This window comes from Apium graveolens, chromosome 5 (assembly GCF_009905375.1).
Source record: "Apium graveolens cultivar Ventura chromosome 5, ASM990537v1, whole genome shotgun sequence".
Taxonomy (NCBI): Eukaryota; Viridiplantae; Streptophyta; class Magnoliopsida; order Apiales; family Apiaceae; genus Apium; species Apium graveolens.
This window is the reverse complement of record NC_133651.1, coordinates 101,936,843-101,960,884: the sequence shown is the minus strand read 5'-3', so window position 1 is coordinate 101,960,884 and position 24,042 is coordinate 101,936,843. Positions and strand designations below refer to the sequence as shown.

The 24,042-nt window shown below is 35.0% G+C and overlaps 3 protein-coding genes across 6 annotated transcripts; 2 read left to right on the top strand and 1 right to left on the bottom strand.

Annotated features, from left to right (window-relative positions):
- The first annotated feature begins 214 nt into the window (after positions 1-214).
- Positions 215-13,189, top strand: LOC141724331 (cyclin-dependent kinase F-4-like). Of its 4 annotated transcripts, none has more exons than XM_074526439.1 (20): positions 215-476; positions 3,122-3,185; positions 3,314-3,374; positions 3,461-3,509; positions 3,609-4,210; positions 4,299-4,377; positions 4,501-4,569; positions 4,646-4,735; positions 4,815-4,953; positions 5,491-5,593; positions 5,679-5,731; positions 5,827-5,893; positions 10,991-11,099; positions 11,212-11,277; positions 11,431-11,499; positions 11,616-11,676; positions 11,851-11,967; positions 12,121-12,152; positions 12,245-12,326; positions 12,757-13,189. In XM_074526439.1, exons 5-20 carry the CDS (start codon positions 4,203-4,205, stop codon positions 12,960-12,962), a joined length of 1,350 nt encoding a protein of 449 aa, XP_074382540.1. In that variant the 5' UTR covers positions 215-476; positions 3,122-3,185; positions 3,314-3,374; positions 3,461-3,509; positions 3,609-4,202; the 3' UTR covers positions 12,963-13,189. The 4 variants fall into 4 exon arrangements, with proteins under 4 accessions (XP_074382540.1, XP_074382539.1, XP_074382537.1 ...); XM_074526438.1 differs by having other exon boundaries at positions 3,292-3,374; XM_074526436.1 differs by having other exon boundaries at positions 3,122-3,374.
- A 2,097-nt stretch (positions 13,190-15,286) lies between these two features.
- On the top strand, positions 15,287-19,295 carry LOC141724330 (growth-regulating factor 4-like). Its single transcript, XM_074526435.1, has 5 exons — positions 15,287-15,555; positions 15,633-15,871; positions 16,992-17,364; positions 18,402-18,826; positions 18,930-19,295. Exons 2-5 carry the CDS (start codon positions 15,670-15,672, stop codon positions 18,938-18,940), a joined length of 1,011 nt encoding a protein of 336 aa, XP_074382536.1. The 5' UTR covers positions 15,287-15,555; positions 15,633-15,669; the 3' UTR covers positions 18,941-19,295.
- A 542-nt stretch (positions 19,296-19,837) lies between these two features.
- Positions 19,838-22,946, bottom strand: LOC141724328 (cell division cycle 20.1, cofactor of APC complex-like). The gene is made up of 5 exons (XM_074526434.1): positions 22,592-22,946; positions 21,689-21,952; positions 21,331-21,600; positions 20,321-20,899; positions 19,838-20,185 (listed from the first exon to the last, which is right to left on the bottom strand). The coding sequence occupies exons 1-5, from the start codon at positions 22,673-22,675 to the stop codon at positions 20,045-20,047; spliced, it is 1,338 nt and encodes a 445-aa protein (XP_074382535.1). The 5' UTR covers positions 22,676-22,946; the 3' UTR covers positions 19,838-20,044.
- Between the last annotated feature and the right edge of the window lie 1,096 nt (positions 22,947-24,042).

Genomic DNA, 24,042 nt, shown 5'->3' with positions numbered 1-24,042 from the left:
TTGATCTTATAGATTAGACGTAAATCAGTAGTGAATCGCTTAACAAGAATAGTATAAAAAATCAATATAAGAAATGTAATATGAGGCGGAGAGATATTTTTTTTTTTTTTAAAATACATGTCGGAGAGTCTTCGTAAATGATAGTACCAATCTAAAGGAAGAAACGATACCAATCGAAAGCTACCCAGAAAGGAGGTACGGAGAGATTAATTAAAATATTACCATAACATAATTAATTTAGAAACTTTTTTACTAAGCATACTCGCCCACATATATACGGTACAGAACAGACGAGGCTTCCGAGGCGGTCTTGTTGCTGTGTTTTCTCTAAAGAAGATAGATACACAAATTTACACATTTAATTTATACAGAGACAGATTCACAGAGTGATTGAGAGACAGAGAGAGAGAGAGCTCTGGAGTCGTCAGCCGTTGCCTTCCCCGTGGCGACTTTAGGTTATGCGTTGTAAACCGGAGGTATAATATATATTAACTATTCGAATTGTCTTTTAATTGTTCATTTTATTCAGATCTGTAATTATTGTTATTAATTGCTCTTAATTCGTGTTGTTTCATTTTATCTTGTTGAGATCTATGATTTGAATTTTGTTTTTTATATATATACAATTATTCGGGTTCCTGATTATGTTGATTGATGCTTATCTGTTTATGATTTTGAATTGTTGTGTTTATTTCTGTGTATCATTTATATGTTTACGTTTTGCTGATTGATTAAGTTTGGAATTTTCGTGTTTTTTCTGTTGAAGTCTAGAAATTTTCGATTATTGTTGTGTATTGAAATTCAAAGATTTAATTTATGTAGTTGATTAACAATTAGTTTGATGCTGCAATCTCTTGTAGGTGCATTAGATTTAGAAATGGTTTTTTTTATCAAATGCTTCTTGCTTGATCGGAGGTTATTTTTCTGATTATGTTGGAAATGTAAAATTGAGATTAGCTTGTATGTGATTATATGGCGTTTTTTGCAACTTTTTTGTTGTGAGGTCTTCAGTAGGTATAAAGACATCGATGTGATGTTTCATTAATTGGTCTAGGTTTTGTTTGAATATAAATGGAAAGTAAATCTAGGAAGTTTTTGGGAATGTTAGTATGTGTGTAGGAGAATATGAGGTAAAACATTTTATTTGATTGGGAGGACAAATGGAGTCACGTGAAAATACTTTGCATTAAATTTGCTTCACGTATATAAATGTAGCAGTCAGAAAAGAGAAATTGCACCTGTGTAAGAATTTGTTACTGGATTTAAAATAACGATTGAAGTAATGACATATTTGTTTGATGATTTAAACTTGTGCTGATGAAATATTCTAAATAAATTTTGTTGTGTGTATTCTTTTACAGACCAGTTAAGCAACAGAAAGTCAGAAGGACATACTTAGATTTATCGCGTCACTGGCCTATCTTCATTACCTACCATTTTTCTTTTGGATTTTTTTGCCGTTTTACCCTAAATGATTAGGGAAGGGTAGTGTAAAGTAATGGATTAGGAGGATGCTGGAGGGGTGATCTCACTAGTTCTAAAGCTACGTATAACTCTTTGATTTATATTTTGCATAATATATATATATATATGTGTGTGTGTGTGTTATGTGTGTGTGAAATTGTATATTTTAGACCACCAATTTTATAAAGATAAATAATAATGTAACGTGGTAGAAAGATTTTACACAGAATTTACCATCTGCCTGTATGAACTGATCAAAAGTTTTGTTGGATGAGTCTTTGCTTTTTAAATTTTCAAAAGAAGTTTCATTAACTTTTGTTACGTTTTTAATTATAGTAAGTAATTTAAGCCTCCATACATGATTCCTGGACCTGCCCCTGTTGGTGAGTGTCAGTTGAATAAAAGAGGGTTGCACTTTATCTGCATTTATCACAGTCAATTTTACTGAAAAGAGTGTATGCTTTTTGCGCAACTCTTCATTCCTTGCATTATTTACAATTTAAATTTTTAAGTTGAGGTTCTAGTATGAAATTGACAGATGAGCTGTCGCCGCTAAAAGACGAGGCTTTGGAAATTTTAACCAGTGGTACTTGGAAAAATCATTTAAAAGGATACTTTAATTAAAAGATTATCCTATATTTTGTTACATCTTCATCTTGATATTATTTTGCTACTAATTAAGGTAATCTTGACTAGGTCAAACTCCTTAGTTGTTAGTATTTAGCAAGTAATAACCCGATCTGGCACTTGCTATCAGATTAGCTACGCTATTGATCAGACACAGATAACATTGAGTTTAAGAAGACAATTGATATTTATTATTACATATCCTACTGAGGTTACTCAATTAATACATTCTTTTTGGAAAATAGGTGCGGACTTGGCAATTGAAGAGTGATAGCAGTCAGTATTTCAAGTCGAATTTAATATTATACTAAAATAAAGAGTTTGGACGTAATTAAATAGAGTATTAATAATCATGAATTTATGGAGGTTAGTAAAGTTTCAAGAAATCATTTAATAAAAAAAAAAGTAACAACTTGTAATTAAAGATGGAACGCTTAAAAAGTACAAGAGGGTTGGATTATTTTCCTTTATGCCCTCGTTATTCTTAGGACAGGTTACGAGAGGTATTTTTATATTACCTCGGAACTTGAATAACTGGAATATAATTCTCCTTAGCATGCACCAACGTATTTAGGCTGCATGACCATGTTGGTATTTTTAAATTTCTCTACAGTAATTAAGAAATACCCTATCTGTCACATCTTTTAATGAAGATTCTATTTTTGTGTTACTCCATTATTTCATGCCCGCACCTCAAACATTAAACAGACTTGGCTAAGCAACGTAAAGTACCAAAGGGAAAATAGACCAAGTATATGAGAATATAATGGTTCTATAAATGATATAGATATCTCTCAATTTGAATGTTAATTGCATATAAAATATGCGTTAGTGATATAGAGAAGATGCAAAATAGATTGCAACAAGCATTTTGTTAAATTTTTCAGCTGAATTTTGCTTGGTTCAAATATATGTTTATCTAAATCCCTTTGTAGAACATAAAACAGTGATATTGCGTATGTTGACCTTATTTTTTACATATTGCTGCTAAAGCTATACTCTGGTCCTAATCTTTGGATTGTGCTTCCAGGTTGGCCCACATTTCTGTTTGAGTTATTTAATCTCCTTCAGGACATGGAGAAAATTTGCCTCTGGTCAGACTGCTTCCAGAATCGGTTTCTTTTATTTCAGGAAGTTCTTGATTTGCGTTATCTTATCCTTGGAGAGTTTGTTCCTGTTTCCTTTGTCAACTGTACTTAGTGCACAACTTTTATATGATCAGTACGGGAGCCGTCATGCAATTTTTTCCTGAGATAGGTGTTATCTTTAGCTCACATCTACAAGTAAGTTGTTTTCATATGCACTTCATGAAAACAAATGTTTTCCATCTATCTTCATGCTAATTATTTTGAAGTTATTTTTGAATTAGTGCATTGCCGAAAAGACGTTCATTGAAGATCTTTCAGAAATGTCTTCTGGTTATACCTCTGATTCCAAATGTTTCTTCTCTTTTTGTCTTTCAGTTTACTAACATTATGAACATGAAGCTGATACTATTTATGTTCTTGTAACCGCAGGGCTGAAGTTTGAGAGTACATAGTTAATTTTGTGGACTTGGTTAATTGTTAGAGAATCTTGTTGCAGCGAATCCATTTTGAGCAGTTCCTTACCCTTTCTCCACATGTTACCTGTTAAAGTGATGAAGCATTGTTAAGCGAAGTTGTAGAATCAGATTGAGCATATATTTATTTTGTTTTTACAAGTCTCTGAAGGAATCCCGCTGCTATGTTCTGATCTAGGATTGCAAGATACTGTCTGGGACTATAGGATTCTTTCAACTGCTGTCAAGATGCTCTACAGTTCTAGACTTTTTCCCATTTTTTGGTCCTGACCACCCTAAATAAGTCTTTGACATACTAAATTCTGTGAATAGTGCTCTGATGTGTTTCTGTCAGAAGTGTTCTGGTTTCATGCTCATGTCTATTGCAGGACAAAAATTATAGTTTACTCAGCTACATAAGTCAGACTGTTTGTTTTACTTTGTAGGTTTCTTTATATTCATCTACTATAGATAAACACCCAAATTTTAAGTCCCCTTCTTTCTGTTACAAAATAAAAAGTTACAAAACGTTTTACCGAATAAGTAGTAACAGACAGTTGAAGTTGCCAGAATGGAAAGGTCAGCTTCTGTTTTGTCATTTTTTCTAGATGATGTTTTCATACTTTCTGATTAAGCATGACTAACTATGCCAATTATCGCTATTTAGGTACAAGCTAATTAAGGAAGTTGGTAATGGAACTTTCGGAAATGTGTGGCGAGCTTTGAATAAGCAGACTGGTGAAGTTGTAAGTGTTGTATTTATTTATTCAAACTGGGTCTTAAGCATTCATATTAAAAGTCATTAATATTATTGTTTCTGGACAAGTTGCTATACAAGACCTGCTATTTTATGGGTGACATTGGACCAGGTTGCAATAAAAAAAATGAAGAGAAAATACTACTCTTGGGAAGAATGTATAAGTTTGAGAGAAGTTAAGGTAACGTGTTAAAGATCCATCTTTCTGCTGCTTTTCTCTGTATAGTGAGTATAACTCTGAAATGTTTTTTTGGCAGTCGTTGCGCAAAATGAGCCATCCTAATATTGTAAAGCTCAAGGAAGTTATTAGGGAGAACGACATCTTGTACTTTGTCTTTGAATACATGGTAGGTTGTCTTGACTCACTTGTTTTGCCTTTAGTCTTTCAGTGCTATTTAAACAGTATAATGTTTATTCTGTATACAGGAATGCAACCTATACCAACTCATGAAAGACAGGGGAAAGCTATTCTCGGAAGCTGAAGTAAGAAATTGGTGTTTCCAAGTATTTCAAGGCCTTGCATATATGCAGCAACGTGGATATTTTCATCGTGATCTTAAACCAGGTGAATTTAAAACTAAGCTCTAAACTGGAGTCGATGTAATTGTTAATTATGTATTTATACAAATGACGCCCAGAGGATGTTTCAAAGAAAATGACAGGAGAAATAGAGAACAGAAGGGAGTTAAGAGAGAATAAAGAATTGTTACAAGGCTACAAGCCATTTTAGTAAAAAAAAGAGAGAATAAAGAATTGTTAAAAATATATAAGATGAGATGAACTCAAAGATAGCATTTAAGGAATAGATAGTTACAGATACGAAAAATAATTTTTTTTGCTATTGCGGACTGGAGAAAGTAAGATTATTCAGGTACTCTGAACATGTTCTGCTCTGATAACAGCCGTGTTAACCCTGAAAAGATGCTTGTTCTACTCGAACTCTGTATCTTCAACTGTATATATTTATGTCAGAAAATTATCGTGCTAGTGATTTAGGGTTATTAAAAAAAAATTAAAGTATATTTCAGCAGTTTGTAACTTTTATGTGTCGTTCTTTTGTTTTGGACTTGTTCTAAACTCTTTGAATGTGTATTTTTGGCAGAGAACTTGTTAGTTTCAAAGCATATTATAAAAATTGCTGATTTTGGTCTTGCTCGAGAGATTAATTCCTCGCCACCATATACGGAGTATGTGTCCACACGGTGGTACGTAATATATTTGAATACTTTATATTCAACCTAATCCAGTAGCTCTACCTTTCAGGGTAGCTAAGATATATTCTTTTGACAGGTATAGGGCACCCGAAGTCTTGCTTCAGGCATCAACATATGGTTCTGCCGTGGGTGAGTATAATATTGACAAATTGATGTCTAGTAATTATGATAATTTGTTGTGCTGCAGTCTAATGATTGTGATTTGTTAAATTTTCAATGTGCAGATATGTGGGCAATGGGTGCAATTATGGCTGAACTATTAACTCTACACCCCCTTTTTCCAGGTTCAAGGTATTACTTTTATCGCCTTATCATCTCTCGTTATTATTTTTCATACACGTGTGACGTGTCTAGGTAAGCACCTTTTTAGAATGCATCAAAGGTGTGTTGACGCATGTCATGCTGGTCTCAATTGTAGGTTGTTGATAGTTGTCACTGTCACGTGTCCATGTTCGTACCTCACGTGCTCCTCCTTGGTAGGCTGTGAGGTTGACTTGTGTTTGGGTTGGGTAGGAACCGGCACTTCCATGAGCCCGGCTCACTCTATGGCAGGGTTGGACACTTGAGAGGTCACCTTGCTCCTAGACTAGGTTTGAACTCGGCTAATCATACTAGCCTGACTCATCCCATTAGCTTGTTCCTGGATTGAGGGGTGCTGGCTCTCCTTGGCTTTGTCCACCTTGGTGCATGGTCGAATCCTAGCCGGGTGCAAATACCTTGTCACAACCCTAATTTTAGTGGAATCTCACTGCGTCAAATCTTTTTTATATATCTAAAAAAACAGACCAAGGCATCAAATTTTTGATCTGTATCTAAAAAAAACGTAAAAACATATAATAGTAGTATAGCTGTTTTGTGCGGTAATAAAGATAGGGCATCACTGTATAATTTAAAAACTATACGATATTTAGTATTTTATAACATTTTAATATTTTAAATTATGACAAGACAACACAAACCATGCACCACAAAATTTGAATATTAGATGTGAACTGTAGCGTGCACGTACTATATAGAGTACACACGTAGATAGATAACCAGTTTGACTCCAACAGACCCATTTTATATAATTTTCGAGAAAAAAAGTCTCAACTTGCCTGAAGATTAATGTATAGAGACTGAGTGGGTCTGGGAAGTGCCGGTAAATTAATGTAAAACTTGGTCAATGTCCCATCTAATGCGTATGCCAACAAAGTCTTTCAGTGAACCGCCTGAGGTGGTCTTCAACAAAGACTGAACCGCCTGAGGTGGTCTTCAACAAAGACTGGACCCCAAGGTGTCACCGCCGGTTCAACCTGTCTAATTTTTTCCACGTGACTTGCCCCTTCTACTCCTATCCATTCCACTAGATTTATCAAATCTAGTCTACATTGTACCTATTCATTTTAAGTAATAACTTAACTTAAGTTAAGATTTTCCAAGGCAATTTAGTCAAATCTATCTAGTTGCATATGTGTCTCAGTGTCCGGTCAAATCATCTTATCTCACAAAATTTGAATATTATTTAGCTGTGATGCTCCGATTCAAGGTGAACTAGAGCCGCCTATCCGCCCCTTCTTTTTTAATTTTCGTGTGGTTATTTCACAAGATGCACATCTCTATCTTGTTCTTTCTCTTTTTATGATCAAATCTGAGTCCAGACTTTATCTATTTTACTCCTATTCTTCAAAATCTAAACAAATACGGTAGGTGTTAGGTGCAAGGTGAGAATTAAAAGTTTCTGTCTTGTCAATACAAGCAAATGTACTTTCTTCTTTCTTCTATAAATAGAATGAAGTGATTACAACCAAGAGTAGAAAAACATCAATATGCAGATAGAGGAAACAAAGGCGAACATACTGCAAAATGCAATCAACCGTGTTGCTGTCCCTATGATAAATAAAGGTGAATATACATGGAAGAAGTATACCGTATGGACTGTAGTTCTTGCATCATATAACCGAAGTGTTAGGTTATACAACAGGACCATCAGAGCCATGTCGGAAGCGAGATTTAGAGAATACGACGAATTGGTGGATCTAATGCATGTTGGTATTTTTTCATACAAATGCTAGTAAAACAATTTATATACATCTTTATCATAAAGCAGCAGAAAGGAGCCATGCTTTCCTCTACTCTTTGGAGAGCGTTCTTATAGAAAAAGTCATAAAAACACATTAGTCCGACCTAAGCTTTTGATTTGGGCTAGCGGGTATCTGACCGGGCCGGGGAAGTTTGGTATTACATAAGGCAACATATCCAAGATCAGGATGCCACTCAAGCCAGAAGGCTGACCCGATATCACCGAAAAAAACAAAACGAGATTATGAAAACTGATATAGTCTGGAGTCCAAAACCAACATACGAACTCTAAGGACTTGGAGGTGCAAGTGCACGACCACGTAGATGTTCACCTATCATCGTACCAATGATATCCATTTTGTGTGCAATTGTGTTAGTGGGGATACAAATATTTGTGCTATCATCCTCAAATATTCGTCATGGGTAATTTCAACATCCCATGCTTTCACGGCCTGGTAATAAAGCACGTCCAATCAAACCATTTATCATTAACTTATTCAACTCATCTGCTGCACTTTTCATCAACAATTTCTTTTCATCATTGGATCCACGGTAATTCGATGTTGATGATGACGATATTCCGATGGGTAAAAGTTTCATATGCGATTTTCTCGGTCTCAGGGGTCCCTCGATATCCATAAATTCAGGAATGTTACAGTCACACGAGGTCTAAAACCAAAATAAAACATGTTAGTAATATAACATTCAAAAAAATTACAAAAGATAAATATATATTATATATTATATATAATATATATATACCAGTAGTTCAGCAGGGCATCTGCAGAAATTAAAAAAACAGAAATTTTCTGTAGATGAATTTATGTAGATGCCTTGGTAATATATATATATATTTATCTTTTGTAATTTTTTTGAATACTATATTACTGACATGTTTTATTTTTGTTTTAAAACTTGTGTGATTGTACCATTCCTGAATTTATGAATATCGAGTGACCCCTGAGACCGAGAAAGCAGCATATGAAACTTTTACCCATTGGAATATCGTCATCATCAACATCGAATTACCGTAGATCCAATGATAAAAAGAAATTTTTGATGAAAAGTACAACAAATGAGTGGAATAAGTTGATGATAAATGGTTTGATTGGACGTGCTTTATTTTATCAGGCCGTGGAAGCATGGGATGCTGAAATTTACCCATGGTGAACATTCGAGGATGATGACACTAATCTTTGTATCCCCACTAACACGACTGCACACAAGGTGGATATCATTGGCAGGCTGATAGCTAATGGATTAGTCATGGATAACCGGGTTCAAACCTAGTCTAGGAGCAAAGTGACCTCTCAAGTGTCCTACCCTGGCATAGAGTGAGTCGGACTCATGGAAGTGCCGGATCCTACCCAACCCAAACACAAGCCAACCTCACACCCTACCTAGGAGGAGCACGTGAGGTACGAACATGGACACGTGACAACAACCAACAATTGAGACCAATATGACACGCCTCACATTCTAAGACGGTGCTTACCTAGACACGTCACACATGTATGAAATCCATACGAGTCAGGCGTCCTCCGCCCCCAACGACAAAAGGTCTCGATCTAAAGGTACTAACCCCTAAAATCTACCATTGGGCTAAAATGTTTGTTACTGTTTATAACAAACATTTGACTTCAAATCAAGGTTGTTAAGTCGACAAGTCGACAAGTCGAGCCCGAGTACCGTGGAATTGACTAGTCGACAAGTCGCCCGACTAGTCGTAAAAAGTCGACAATATCCTATTTAGAGTAATTATAATATATAATATAAGTAAACATACTTCAAAATTATAGTTCAAATAAAAACTAATAGATATTAAGTTCAAATACCCAAAGTCAAACATCTCTAATCAAATAAAAACATAACTAAGTCATCCATCTTAAAATCTCATACTCCCTCTCCATCTCTTCCTCGAGTAACCCTGCAGAAAAGTGGCAGAATGAGTGAATAAGTAAAGATATGCAACATGGAGATTGCACAATTGAGTATATATATTTAATTGGATAAATTTAAAACTTTCAAACTGGTAAAATCAATTTATGAATTAAAAATTAAAAAACAAATAAAAATTCAATTTTTTGTGTAAAAAAATAATTAAAATTGATTTTCGAATAAAAGAAGAATTAAAATTTATTTTTTCTAGTAAACAGGTAATGAAATAGATAATAGAAACAGAAAAAGAAAAAAATGATTAAAAAAGTTTTTTTATAAAACAGAATAAAAAACTATGTGTCCAGTTTTTATTATAGTTGGACATACGTGTCCATATAATTACCCAAAAAGAAAAAAAAACTATACGTGTCCATATATACAAAACATGTATATAGACACGTACATAATAGTCAGAGGAGAGATGAAGAAGTAAGAAGAAGAGGACGAAAGAAGAAGAAGAGGAAGGAAGAAGAAGAAGAAGAAGAAGAAGAAGTAGTACCTTTACTCGTCAGCGAGCCGGAATTCATGGCCCGAGATAGCAGCCGGAGATGGATCTGGAGATGGATGTGGTTAATTGTAGCCGCCCCAAACCTTTTCTTTCATTCTAAGATATCAATCGGGTAAGTTCTGGGTTAAAAAAAACCCTATTTCTATTATTGGGCCGGGTCGGGTACTGGGTCGGGTCGGGTAAAACCCTTGGACGCCAGAATATAAAGTCGCTCCTCGACTATTTTTCTCCCAGCGACTTAGCGACTAGTCGCCGACTAGTCGACGACTAGTCGTCGACGTGATAACAGTGCTTCAAATTAATTATTTGAGAAAATAAATTTCTGCGAATGTCTTAGAAACACTGCACTAAACTAATTCACAGATTATTGCTCTAATAAAATCGTTGTAATTATTTTTACTAGAATGATTGCACTAACATTATATTTAAAAACTATTTGAGAATTTAAAGGGGCACATCAACTACGTGAAAAATTAAAAAGGGTAATAACTGCTTTAATCATTAATCGACATGAAACGCCACTGTTTTGCAGAGCATCTCAGGAAGGGTCCCTGAGATTGATCTCAGGGTCCTTATTCTCTATCTTTTACATTGCTTTTATCTCAGCTGCTTGGTAAATATTTTTGACAAAGTTACATTATTAGGTCCACCACTGGTATAAAATGCAATGATTTGATCTATTATAAAATTTGTTCAGATGAACGATTTTCCCTTCCGATTTAGATGTTAGATGATCTTGTTTTTGGCGGATCTAGCTTTTTTGTGTGTGTACGTGTTAGATATGAAGAGAATTAAGTAGTCACATCTGGATACTATTCTGTTCAGTCTTCCTTTCTGCCCAGTTCTGATAGTTAATGAGTGTGATGTCTCCTTTTCTGCAGTGAAATAGATGAAATATACAAAATATGCAGTGTAATAGGCAGCCCCACAGGACTAAAATGGCCCGAGGGGCTTAAACTGGCAAATTCCATCCACTATCAGTTTCCACAGGTAAAAGCCTCTTCCTTTTTGGGAGAAAAGTTTAATGTCTGCATTAATTGTAATCATCTGATAACTTCTTTTTTTTTTATCTATTTCTATTGCTCTTAATTTGATATGGCAGCTTAGAGGTGTTCCTCTTTCTACGTTGATACCATCTGCAAGCAAAGATGCAATAAACCTTATTACAGTAAGTACTCAACCGCTATACTATATATATATATATGTCTTTTTGAACTTTCAGTTCTATTACGTTAACTAGTTGTGCCGCCTATTTTTTGAAGCTTGGAAAGCTTGATTTTATTGGCTTATTATTTTTCTTTGATTTACCTAATATTGTCAGTTGCTTTGTTCGTGGGATCCTAGCAAGAGGCCAACGGCCTCGGAAGTTCTTCAGCATCCTTTCTTCCAGGTACAACATAATTTGTGAGCACTGCAGGAAGATGCAAATTTCTTCATTCATATATGATCTTTGCATTGTCATTCAGATCTCTGTTTATAACAATGTTCGTATCTTTATTTTGGCAGAGTTGCTATTATGTTCCTCCATCACTTCGTCCTATAGCTGCAGCTGCAAGGACTCCTCCTGGTTAGTCTCTCTCCCTCCCTCCCTCTCCCTCCCTCCCTCCCTCCCTCGCTCCACTCCACTCCACTCCACTCCACTCTCTCCCTGTCCTTATCAGTCTTGCCCTCTCTCCCTCCCCCATCCCTTTCTTGCTCGCTCTCCCTCCCCCCCTCTAATATCTTTTCGTTAATGCTGCAGCTGGAATTAGAGGAACTATGGAGCAGAGAAGTGTGAAGAGGTATTCTGCCCCGTCAACAACTTTGAAGCCTCCTGGTGCTCTTTCTCCACTTAAAGCACACTCAATTTCAAATACAGGTAATGTTTTGTATACAATTCAAATTGTGTTCATGCTATTTTATAATCGTGTAGCTGCCTTCTTGTGCTTGAGTATACAACATGTTATCTGTACCTTGTTCCTGGATGATTTATCTAATGCTTGTCGGCATTTGATCCAACCAATTTGTACAGGTGTGCAGCGCAGGTTGGATATCAGTCAACAGGTAATTGGGTGGTGCTCTTAAAATATTTATGGTACCGTATCTCAATGCTATTTTTCTCTGTCCTACGCCAAGTGTTTTTTGTCTGTTTCCAGGATGCAACCAAGTATGACAAGACCCTGAGAAATCCTGTTGTGAAGCAACCAAGAAACAAACCATCTGTCAGGAATAGTACAAGTATTTGTTCTTGCCATTCTTTCTTTTGCTTTTAATTTTGTAAAACCATGCGCTCTCCCATGATCTTTTTGATGGCAACTTGTTAGTTATTACATGTTTGGTCAGTATCTTCCTTAATTACTTATCTGTCCTTGTACATTTTTCTGTTGTGTTGTATGTGTGGTTGTTGTTATATGTAAGTCGTGCATATTTCCTCTCTTCACCTAGCCATACTTTATGTGATCTGACACATGTAGAAAGTCTTAACGGTGCTCAGTTTTCGACAATGCTGAAATTTGCAAATGTTTGGCACTCCGTATAAATCTCACATTTATTCTCTTTTGTGTTTTCAGTACATCTAAGCCAAAAATATAAAGTATGTCTCGCAAGTTGCAATTAGGGTCTGAATCTAGCACCACATCTAACAAGATTTTATTTTCATTCTTGTCAGCAAAAATACACACAGGGAAAGCACACGGACTTTCTGATTCTGCTGAGAAGTTGGCAAAGATGACAATTGGTTCAAGCAAGCAACCTGCAAAGCAATCCATGCCTCCCCCAATGAGGGCTGGAGGATTGACTGGTCATTCTGACATGTTTCTTGGACGACCTCAAGCGGTAAATCCCGGCAGAACCTACACCAGAAAAGTTGCCTGATGAATATTGTGAAGTACATGAAGCTGGTCTTGATGGGTAAATCAGTGTGCCTTTTTTCGCTGTAATTATTAATGCTAATTGTGAGATTCTGCCACGTAACTGTACTGGGGAAACTTTTTTTTCTTTCTGAATTTCTCTCTTGAAAGAGATGAAGATGGTAATGACTTTAAATAAAATGAACCAGTGAAGCAAATGGTTACATGAATATAGATTGGTGGATTTGAATATTCCGGTACTGTGTTTTCTTTTCAGGGAAGAGCTACATTTAGGCTAACAGGGTTCATTATATTTAAAACTATATAAATTTGTGTTTTGGCCCAAAATTATGAATCACTATTTTACAAATTTAATTTAATAGTATGAATTAGATTTATTGAAGAGGAAAGTATTGTATTATTGGTTGCTCTAGTATGTTTATATGCTAAATTTTTTTATTTAATTTATGTGATTTTTTTTGCTTTCAAATTTTCGTTATTTATTTAGTTATTGTGAAATATTGATGAACCAAACAACCCCTGGTCAGCTATGTCCCGGCCTCCATGTTTTTTTGGTTCTCTGTTGCTGTGATGTTTCATTGCATTTGTCATTATTCCCAGCAGTTGTGTGTTGTGTTGACAATAAAACATTTCCATGCTCCTGTTTATTTTATGAAAGAGTAAAAGCCTACCACAGCAAACTTATACAGAATATCGTATTCCCGGTAAAAAAAGAATCATGCTTTTATAATTTATCAGTATTAATAGGATATATGTTATAAAAATCGTACATTAGAAATTGTATTACCTAATTATTTTTTAGGTAGTATTGAATGATTGTCATATGCAAGGAAAAAAGCCAAAGAATACAGAGCAAATGGTCCAAACAAAGGGTAAGGATAATAGTAGCTGTAAAAAGTGAGAAGGACCGGACATAACACCCTGTCCACAGAATTAAAAAGCAAAAACAGGGGGGGGGGGGGGGGTACATCAGAGACAGCTAGCTAGCTGGTACCCCATTCTCCCCTTGAATGTTGTGTTGTGTTGTGTTGTGTGTAGTGTAGTGTTAATGTACCCCTTTCACTGTATACAACAAAATGCTTTGCTTCCTCTTTAAGTACCCCCCCCATCCCATCATCAACTCGTTATATTCACTGCTCCTGTTTTAACTACCTGTTCAATTCTCCCCCTCATTCCAATCTTCAATTTCGTGTCTCCGCCCATTTTTTAATAACTATATACCCCCCCCTAAATTATATCCTTTTGCTGGTTTATTTATTAAATTGCAATATACATTATTAGTATATTACTGTTCCGAGATTTCAAAAATCTTAACTAATCGGGTTTATGTGCCAATTTCTGACTTATCGGCCATTTACGAAAAATCGAATACTTTATCGGTTTTTTAAAGATTCATATCGATCATATTTTGAAAGATTTATTAATAATTTATTGACGATTTTTTGAAAATTGGCCGATTTTTAGTATTATGTTGTGGCATATAATTGAATGAAATAAAATGGTGATATTCTTCTGAAAAATGTAATGTGGACAGAAAATTTGTGGAATATTTAGTGATTGCAAACCTATTACTGTAAAAATCCTTAAAGAAAATGTGTGTAGAATAAAATTAAGGATTTTTTTATCAAATTGGGCGAATGAATTTTGATTTAATTTGTATGAATGAGATGGAGTAAAAAATGAAAATATAAAAATATTGATGTTAATCTCCGACCATTTAGCAATAAAACTGTGTAAACTGATATAGATAATAATTAAAAATTATTGCACTCCAATCATTAGACCCGTCGGGAATAATTATAGAAACATGTCTTTAAATTTATATTATATTTAATAAATATACATTAACTTTTTAATTTATATTTAATAATTTTAATTTGTATAATTTCAAGTGTAAATATATTATTTCTTCTTCATCGAATTTATAAATTAGTTTAACATACAATTGCATATTTATTAAAATACTAATAAATCTAAAATAATCATACTTTATATAATTATATATTTGTAATATATAAAGTTTAAATATGTTATAATATTTTTAAATTTGTCATATTTATTAAATTTCAAATATATATAAATGTGTGTGTGTATTTTACTTTCTTGGATTTATTATTTAATGTATATATATATACATATAAGAATATAAAAAATAGAAAGAAAATAATAATTTCAAATATTTATAGATAATAGCACTGGAGTAGGTGTTCAACAAAAAATTATATAAAAGTAATTTGGCTGACTATTTTAGTTATTATAGGTGAAAATACTTTTTCAGTTTTACTATTTAATTTTTCAAATTTATAACAACAAATGAAATACATTAAATAAGTAAATAACGAACATTATATTTACCCCTAATCTGAAAATTCCCTCCTCCAAACACCATATCTTCCCCCCTTCAATACTCGATAGTCATCCCTTGTGCTAAACACCAGCTTAACAAAAACCTCACTCTAATCATGTATACTTAAAAACAAACACAACCCCCCATTTATTCTCACCTCATTCTTATCCCCTCACCTCTCTCTCTCTCTCTCTCTCTGCTCCCCATTATCAAGTAGTCTTCACCAAACCCTAGATCTGTTCCCCCTAAGGTAACCCTCTCTCTCTCTCTACACCTATACACACACGTATTTCTATCTCTACATTCTGTAATACCATTTTCTTGCAGCTTTATAATCTTCAATAAAGGGTACAATCTTTGAAGAATGAGTGGGCTAGCTTCATCAGTGACGGTGGCCGTTGATGGGTTCCGGCCACCGTTCACGGCGGTGCAATGGCAGGAGCTGGAGCATCAAGCATTGATCTATAAGTATTTGATGGCTGGTTTGTCTGTGCCTCCTGAGCTTGTTGCTCCTATTAGGATGAGTTTGGAGGCTTTGCCTACCAGGTTCTTTCATCACTCTGCGTGTAAGCATTTCTGATTATCACCCTCTTTTTAATTGTCTGCCCTTTCTCTTTTTTCTTTTTTTTGAGTTTGGTATTGTAAAAATGTGTTCTTTTGTTGTTGTTGTTTATGTGGGTTTGGTGTAAAAATGTGTTCTTTTGTTGTTGTTTACACGGGCTTGGTGTAAAAATGTGTTCTTTTGTTGTTATTTATGTGGGTTTGGTGTAAAAATGTGTTCTTTTGTTATTTATGTGGGTTTGGTGTAAAAATGTATCATTTATTTGTGTGGGTTTGATGTTGTGAAGATTTGTACTTTTGGGATTTTTTGGATGTGTATTTTATGATTATTAAACGAGGTTTTCGATTTGGTGATTGTTATTGTCAAATTTTTGAATATGTGATTTTTGAATTGGGTTTTACTAGATGTATAATGTGAGGATTTGGTATTGGAAAGTGATGGTTTAAGTTTATGTCTAATCGACATATCACATGGATGTGTGAGATTAGCATTTTTGGTTTGTTTATCAGGCAACATGTGTTTGTTGCATCTGTTTTGTTGTGTAACAAATCTGGTTTCGTGAAGTTGGTAAGTGACGAATACATTGTTAGTCCAAGTCTAACCCAAATGCTCTTATTGTCCGGAATGACTGAAAGATTTTTGGCCAACTATAGCTCAACAATGTAAATATGATACTGTAAAAAGGCCACCTTAGCATGTATTGTTGTATATTACGCAAAGAAGATAGGGAACCGTAGTATTGGGTGACTGTTGTAATTAATGAACTTAAGAAGGAATATCTGAAAAAAATGATTGAGTGCAATTTTTCTGTGATAAGAATTGTGAAGATTATGGCTATGGTGGGGAATGGACCATTCCTTGTTAAATTGGACGGTCTGAACTCTAGTTAGGAATGTAATGGAAGAAGGAATGGAAATTTTGATCATTTACCCACTATGTTGTTCAAATATTATTCCATTCCCTCCAATCTCATTCATCTCAACCAAACCCAAAATTAGTGTTAGAACTAATGAATTTATGATTTAAGCAATTTGTCTATTTGATATATAATTTCTAGTTTTAGGAATCTTATTTCATGTACCTTCTGTATGAGTAATACCTAAATTTTGGATCTGTACATGCAGTGGGGTATTGTTCCTATTATGGGAAAAAATTTGACCCCGAGCCAGGTAGATGTCGGAGGACAGATGGAAAAAAGTGGAGGTGCTCTAAAGATGCCTATCCAGACTCTAAATACTGTGAGCGGCACATGAACCGTGGCCGCAACCGTTCAAGAAAGCCTGTGGAATCTCAATCTACTTCTCAGTCCTTGTCGACTGCAACATCACAAATGTTAACTGGTGGGAGCACTACTGGGGGAAGCTTCCAGAGTAGAGGCAGCGGAAGCTCTTATAATCAGCCTTTGTATCCGATGGTTAATTCGGAGAGTCTTTCTTATGGTACATCGAAGTTTCAGATGGAGCCTTCTCCTTATGGTTATAATAATAAAGAGTACAGGTACCTTATTTCTTTCTTGCAGAGAGTTTGTATCAAGGCATAAAGTTAAACACACAATTGTTCAAAGATTTTCTTAAATGATTAAATTATTAGGAACTCTTGCTGAAGATAGATGATTCATCCTGTTTATTTCTGTCATTAGTTAACTGTGCCACCGTAGCATTTGAATAACCTTGGCATGTGGAAGTAGCCTGCTAAAATGTAGCAAGCTCCAGGATTGTATATAAATCTTGCAGGGAAAAAATTCCTGATATATGCTGTTAGAAGCATGATGTTGATCTTCGCTTCTCTACTTTCGGTGTCATAGTGAAAGATTTACAGTCTAGTCTCTACTCAATACATATTTATCTCAAAGCAGACACACACGCACATATGTAGTGGTGACTTCTAGTAGAGCTGGTTGGGTTGGTCAAAGTGGTCAAATTAAAGCACGGATGTAAAGAGAGTAAACAGTGCCGATTAGAAGCATGATGTCGATCTTCGCTTCTCTACTTTTGGTGTCATAGTGAAATATTTACAGTCTAGTCTCTACTCTATACATATTTATCTCAAAGCAGACACACACGCACCTATGTAGTGGTGACTTCTAGTAGAGCTGGTTGGGTTGGTCAGAGTGGTCAAATGAACGCGCGGATGTTAAGAGAGCAAACAGTGCCGATTAGGTCAAAACAATAAGAAAATTTTACTGAGCTCCTTCACCCCCCCCCCCCAAAACCCATGGCTTAAAGGTCATTTATGCAAATCCTCACCCCCCCCTCCCTATCTACGACGTTCCTAAAAAATCTTGTGCATGAAAAAAATGTAGGATACCAAGAATTTAGAAACCTAATAATTAGAGAGCAATATATTTATATGAAGGGTAATTTGGAGTGGAGAGGAAGAAAGTTAATTAATACTGTAACATTTGGTTGATTGTTCACCTCTGCTTTAGTAATCTTATAGCCCTAAACTTTTTGATAGAACACTGTTGATCACTAATCTGAATACTCAAGTCACTACTTCCTTTGACATCAGTTTTGTGTCCCAACTAAATGCAGGTATCTTCAGGGGGTAACCTCAAGTGCAGACGAGTACAATTTCTTATCAGATGCTTCGAATAGTTCCAAAGGTCTTGGAATTGAAAGTAATGAGAACACGTGGAGATTGATGACATCCCAAGTTCACTCTAACCCCTTGTTGAAACAAAGAAATGATTCTTATTTGCAAGGTGACTCTACGCAGTTGCACTTGCCCCAAGCTAATGAGCTTGGTGCTGCAATGTCAAAGCAGCAGCAGCAATATTGCTTCTTTGGCAATAACGTAGACTCACTTGGACCTCTGAAAGAAGAGCAAAATTCGAAGCGTCCATTATTTACTGATGATGATGGATGTAATAAGAACTCATTCTCTACCACTCAACTATCAATTTCCATTCCGATGGGTTCCTCTGAATATCTTTCACCGAGTGTTTGTGCCCCAGATGGTCAGTTTTGATATTCTTATTTTTCTATATTTTAATACTCCTTTGCGGAGTCCAAAGTAATTTTACATAAATAATCTTTTTTGTGTTTATTTTGTTTGTGCAGATGCACTATAGAAGCTGGAAACTAGGATAACACGGAGCTACCTGGAATGCAGTTTAGGGGTGGTACTTTCAAGATGATTCTAGTGAACACCAGAATAGTATGGCTTGTTTGTGCTTTTTCATGAAATTTAGTTCATTTCTCATTTTGGTGCGTTCGGATGACAACTCTAGGCTTGAATTGAGTTGCTCATGACACCAATAAATTACTTGAACTACACAATAATGTATTTTGTTCCAGATGTATGACTGCAGAACTTTATTTACATTGGCTACAATACTTTTAAAATTAGGCAAATAATTTGTAGTATGAAAATGAACTTGTGTCCTGGGTCTTATGAACTTTACACCAGAGTGGAAAAATGTTTATTTTTGTCATCTTTCGTAGCCTTTTCAAGCAAGTTATATATAGATGAAAGATGCATATCATCTTGACTCATTAGAAAATGGGATGGGATGTACTAGGGAGTGAAGGGACCGAATTTTTTTCGCCGCATGCAGCATGCTTCAGATTCATAGAGGTGCCTCAGGAATACTAAGATTATTTCCAACTGGACTGCTAAAGTCAGTTTTCAACAGGGAGTACTAAGATCTCTAACTGGTTTGAAAACAGTCTCTTCTATGGAAGTTTCATTACTAAATTTGCTATTATTTTTCAATATAATTGTGTAACGATAATCTTTTCTTTAAAACTTTCTTGGCTCCACTTGCCCCAGATTCTTGTCAGTATATACAAATTATCTTTCTAACAGGAAAACGTTCATAAAAGTTATAGCAGTAAAAAAGTATATGTAAATTTTCTCATCTCCGGAAATTGGAATGATTCACATGACAAATAATAGTTGGGTGTAGAAGACAGTTGAAAATTTTGGCATAATAAAAGGGGTTTAGAACCTGTTAATAAATCCTCAATTTATCCTCAAAGTAATAGTATTTACTGATTTTCATTATTCGAATAGTATGGCTCGTCACTTCTATACTGTACAACGTGAAACTCCACGTTCAACAATTCCCAGATAAAAATGTATCAGAGCAATTAAAATATATTGCTTAACTAGTAAAATATATAACAAGTCTAACAAGTATGACTTCGACCATCCTTCAAGGTAAATAAACTCCTCATCTGATACGCGCAATGTTAGGAAATGGCTCTGTCGTCATTCTGGCTGCAGGTTTAACTGTTTCAGGACTACCAAAAACTTTCCACAATCTTAATGTCTCATCAGGTGCTGCAGATGCAACAGTGTACCCATCGGGACTCTGAATTTATAAATTGTACAATTATTTTAAGATGAAGTTGTTAGTAAAATCATAACAATAGAACCGATTAAAATTTACAAGGTTTCAAAATTGAAACATATAGTGTAGATTCCTCCTGCAATTGCTAGTACATACCTGAGTCAGATGAAGTACTCTTTTTGTGTGTCCGTAAAGCTCTGATAACTTGATCATCGAAGGGTACTTCCACAATATGAGTTGGTTATCATTGAAGCCATGGGAGCTCAAAAGTTCACGCTCATGTCTGTTCCAGAGCAGACAACAGACCTGGGAACCCGTGTTAACTGAATTCAAGCATGCTCCGGTGTTACTGTTCCAGAATTTAATGCTTTGATCTCCTAAACCACCCCCAGATGCGAGCAAATTACTTTGGAAGGGGCACCAGGCAAGAGCTTTTACAGCAGAAGTGTGTTCCTCAATGCGATGAAGCCATTGGGTGGCAGAATTTGTGGAGGCCATCGACATGTTCCATATGTAAAGGAGATTGTCATTTCCCCCACTTGCTAATTCCTTTCCAGATACAGACCATTTTAGTCCACAAATTTCCTGACTATGTCCTCGATACACTCCAATACTGTGGGATCGTACTCTCACGTCATTGTTAATGATCAAGCAGTCCATTCCCCCGGTTGTCAAAATGCTGTTATTCCAATCAAGCGATCCAACCCTTAAACGGTGACCACTCAGAGTTCTCACCTATTTAAAGAATATAAAACATGTCATATACCAGAGCAGATGATACTGTACGGGCTAATTAAAAAGCGATTCACATAAATATCCATGCATGCTTGTAACGCGAGATTCATAATCCTCAAACTATTTAGCCTATTCTTTATACTGTACTTGGTCATGAAGTTTTCAAATGGATTAAATTTCTTAACTTCTTAATACATTTTAATGTGACCAAGTTAATAATACATAGGAAGTGATAAAAATTAGTCCATATGATTACTTCGAAGGACTAAGTGATCAAATGAGTAAAATTCTAGATAGTCAAACAATTTTAATCTTTCCAAACCTGTACAGCCATTAGGTTTTTACTAATAAACGTACAGCACACACTTTATCTATAAAATACAGGTAGAAGACCAAATAAATACAACTTATAGAACAAAAGAAATGCTTACCATTTTACTGGTTGAGGAGTCCCATATCTGGACATGGGAATTAGCGAAGCCCACAGCAAGGTGTCTTCCATCTGGTGCCCATCTGACACTTGTCACGGGCCCAATATCATCATCAACCTCAACAAGTATAGATGTATCACCATTTGCGGCATTCCACAGATACACTAGATTCCCAAGGGCAATAGCAAGAAAGTTGCCACTACCCCAGTCCAGCAAATTCAGGTAGAAATCGTCTATTAAATCAGGAGCATCCAACGTTTTTTCTGAAGACTGTTAAAAGACAATACTCAAAAATTAGTATAAAACAGAAAGAAACAAATGGTATATTATTTCGAAGGGAAAAAAACAGAAGACTTACAGTGGGAATGTGCCTCTGACATTTAGAAGAGATCTGTGTAGGCGAAAAAGATTCTTGGGAAACATCTTTTGAAGGGGGTTCCTTGTTCTTAAAAGAAAGGATCCTTGTCCTGTTGACATTGAAAATTTCCGCAAGATGCTTCCTGTAAGCGTGTTTGGACGGGGAACATTGAGCAGGACAGTCCTTCTTTACCTTCCCACCTGTAAGCATGAAATGCGCGAAGTCGAAGTCCATTGCTGATCGATTGGGGATAAATCTGTCCAGCTGCAATTTCCAAACCAGACAAGAAAGATAAGGATACAGACACACTGTACAATGTTGGCCGCACAACTAACACAGAGTTACATATCAACTTCAACCAAAATAACCTTAATGCATAACGTGAGGGTATGTTTAGCCAAAATTCAGTGGAAGCCATCATCCAAAAAGATAATTTATAATGATACATGCACACGGAAATTCATATAAATAATACAAGTGATCCTTAAAATAAATCCTCATATTTTGCTGCACTAGAACTATGAACTCGATTCACGAAATTATAAAGATTTCGAACCTTAACTGAATATAAATACTAATATACCGGTTGAATACAAACTAAACAAATCAAAGAATGATAGTACAACATTAAGAAAATTCACAAATTTCGGTTTGCACCAACCACATATTCACATATAAATAGTAACAGAACAATTAATTAAATAAACATATTGATCATACAATCATTTACATAACGAAAGAGCAAGTTAAAATGATCATCAGAAATAGTAAGTGTTATCGTAAACCCACAAAACCCCATTAAGAATATCAGCAAGAAACCCGAAAATCAAACCAAAATCTCTTCAATTTCAGTTTCATCACACACACACACACATACACACGGAGAGGGATAGATAAACATACATCATATCGAGGTTTTTTCCGAGAGGGCGTCCGACCAGAGAGAGATAATGGAGAGGATGAATTATATCGAATTCCTGCATCCATCACATCAATATCAATATTAGTACAAGAATCCCACAATTCAAAACAAAGACAACAGAGAGAGAGAGAGAGAGAGAGAGAGAGAGAGAGAGAGAGAGAGAGAGAGGGCAAATGGGTTGTTGAGGATTATCGTGATATTGAGAGAGAAGTGGTAACTGGCAAGTGATCGAGGATTTGGGAATTTAGTTTTCTCGATTTTCTTGCGAGAGAGAGAGAGAGAGATTTTAAGAGAGAAGAGGATACGCTAAAGTTTTCTACACGAATTTTTAACGGCTATTTATTCACTGGTTTTCAAACAACATTGCAGGTACGCGACGGTCACCGACTCACCGTGTATAATTAAAAATAGTTAAAATAAATAAAATATGAAGACAACATAAAAGTTGAAATAATAATAATAATAATAATATATTATCCTAAAATTTACCAATTTCAAATTGTGAAAAAATAAATAATAATATAACCACCAACAAAGTTAAGAATTTTAAGAATATGAACAAAGAGAGAAACAAAACTTTAAAATTAATAAAATAAAATGAATAAATTCATGTAAAAGTTATTAAATCATCTCGTTTATCGTATTTATACCTAATTTGTGTAACTCGTAGTTTTATTAATTTATTTTTTGAACCAATAATTAATTCATTAATAAAAAATAATATATTATCTAAAAAAAATCGAGTGGAACAAATATAAAATATATAATATTGCTTATTGAAGATACAACTAAACTAGGTTTTGAAAAATTACCAAATCACAATCTTTTCCTTACATATAAAAAGTGAGAATTTACTTATAAGAGAATATTGATAAACAAACAAAATTTATTGAGAACTTATCCCGTACTCGTTTTCAAACATTATGTTGTTATCTGTCATATGAGTGTTTTGGGTGAGTTCAACTGATCTGGATCTGGAACTGAAGGAAGGGGACTGCATTTTACTTGGCATTAGATTTCAGCATGATATGCATGAAAAGATCTGGTAGTATTTGTTAATTAAAATTAATGGTAATAGTTCTGAATTTCTTGGAGGAAGCCACTAGTTGGTTAGTGTCCGATTAATTGCAAACTTTTAATTTTTCCTCAACCAGTCTCTTGGCTTTCTCTTCAACAGATTATGTGGCCTCTTCTTCATGGCCTCTTTTTCATGATGTCTTTTATATTGTATATCAAAAAGTGTACTCTCGATGATATTGTGAGCCTCTAGATAAGTAAAGAAGATCATTGTAATCTCATTAATAAACGTTGTTTATAGTGGAAGCTTAAGAGGGCTAAGGTCCCGTGGTTTTTCCAGATTTGGGTTTTCCACCCAAATTCCTGTGTCTGATATATTTCTTGCTATTAGTATTGTTTCTGTGCTTAGTTGAAT

What these genes read in the sequence shown, in the direction of transcription:
- LOC141724331 (XM_074526439.1), top strand. An exon ending in TCATCGTGATCTTAAACCAG is followed by an intron (nt 4,954 to 5,490) that starts GTGAATTTAAAA and finishes TATTTTTGGCAG; the next exon opens with AGAACTTGTTAGTTTCAAAG. An exon ending in TTCAGCATCCTTTCTTCCAG is followed by an intron (nt 11,500 to 11,615) that starts GTACAACATAAT and finishes TTATTTTGGCAG; the next exon opens with AGTTGCTATTATGTTCCTCC.
- LOC141724330 (XM_074526435.1), top strand. Translation starts at nt 15,670, where the DNA reads ATGAGTGGGCTAGCTTCATCAGTGACGGTGGCCGTTGATGGGTTCCGG. An exon ending in GTTCTTTCATCACTCTGCGT is followed by an intron (nt 15,872 to 16,991) that starts GTAAGCATTTCT and finishes CTGTACATGCAG; the next exon opens with TGGGGTATTGTTCCTATTAT. An exon ending in TATAATAATAAAGAGTACAG is followed by an intron (nt 17,365 to 18,401) that starts GTACCTTATTTC and finishes AACTAAATGCAG; the next exon opens with GTATCTTCAGGGGGTAACCT.
- LOC141724328 (XM_074526434.1), bottom strand. Translation starts at nt 22,675, where the DNA reads ATGGATGCAGGAATTCGATATAATTCATCCTCTCCATTATCTCTCTCT. An exon ending in GGAAAAAACCTCGATATGAT is followed by an intron (nt 21,953 to 22,591) that starts GTATGTTTATCT and finishes TGGAAATTGCAG; the next exon opens with CTGGACAGATTTATCCCCAA. An exon ending in GAGTACTTCATCTGACTCAG is followed by an intron (nt 20,186 to 20,320) that starts GTATGTACTAGC and finishes TTATAAATTCAG; the next exon opens with AGTCCCGATGGGTACACTGT.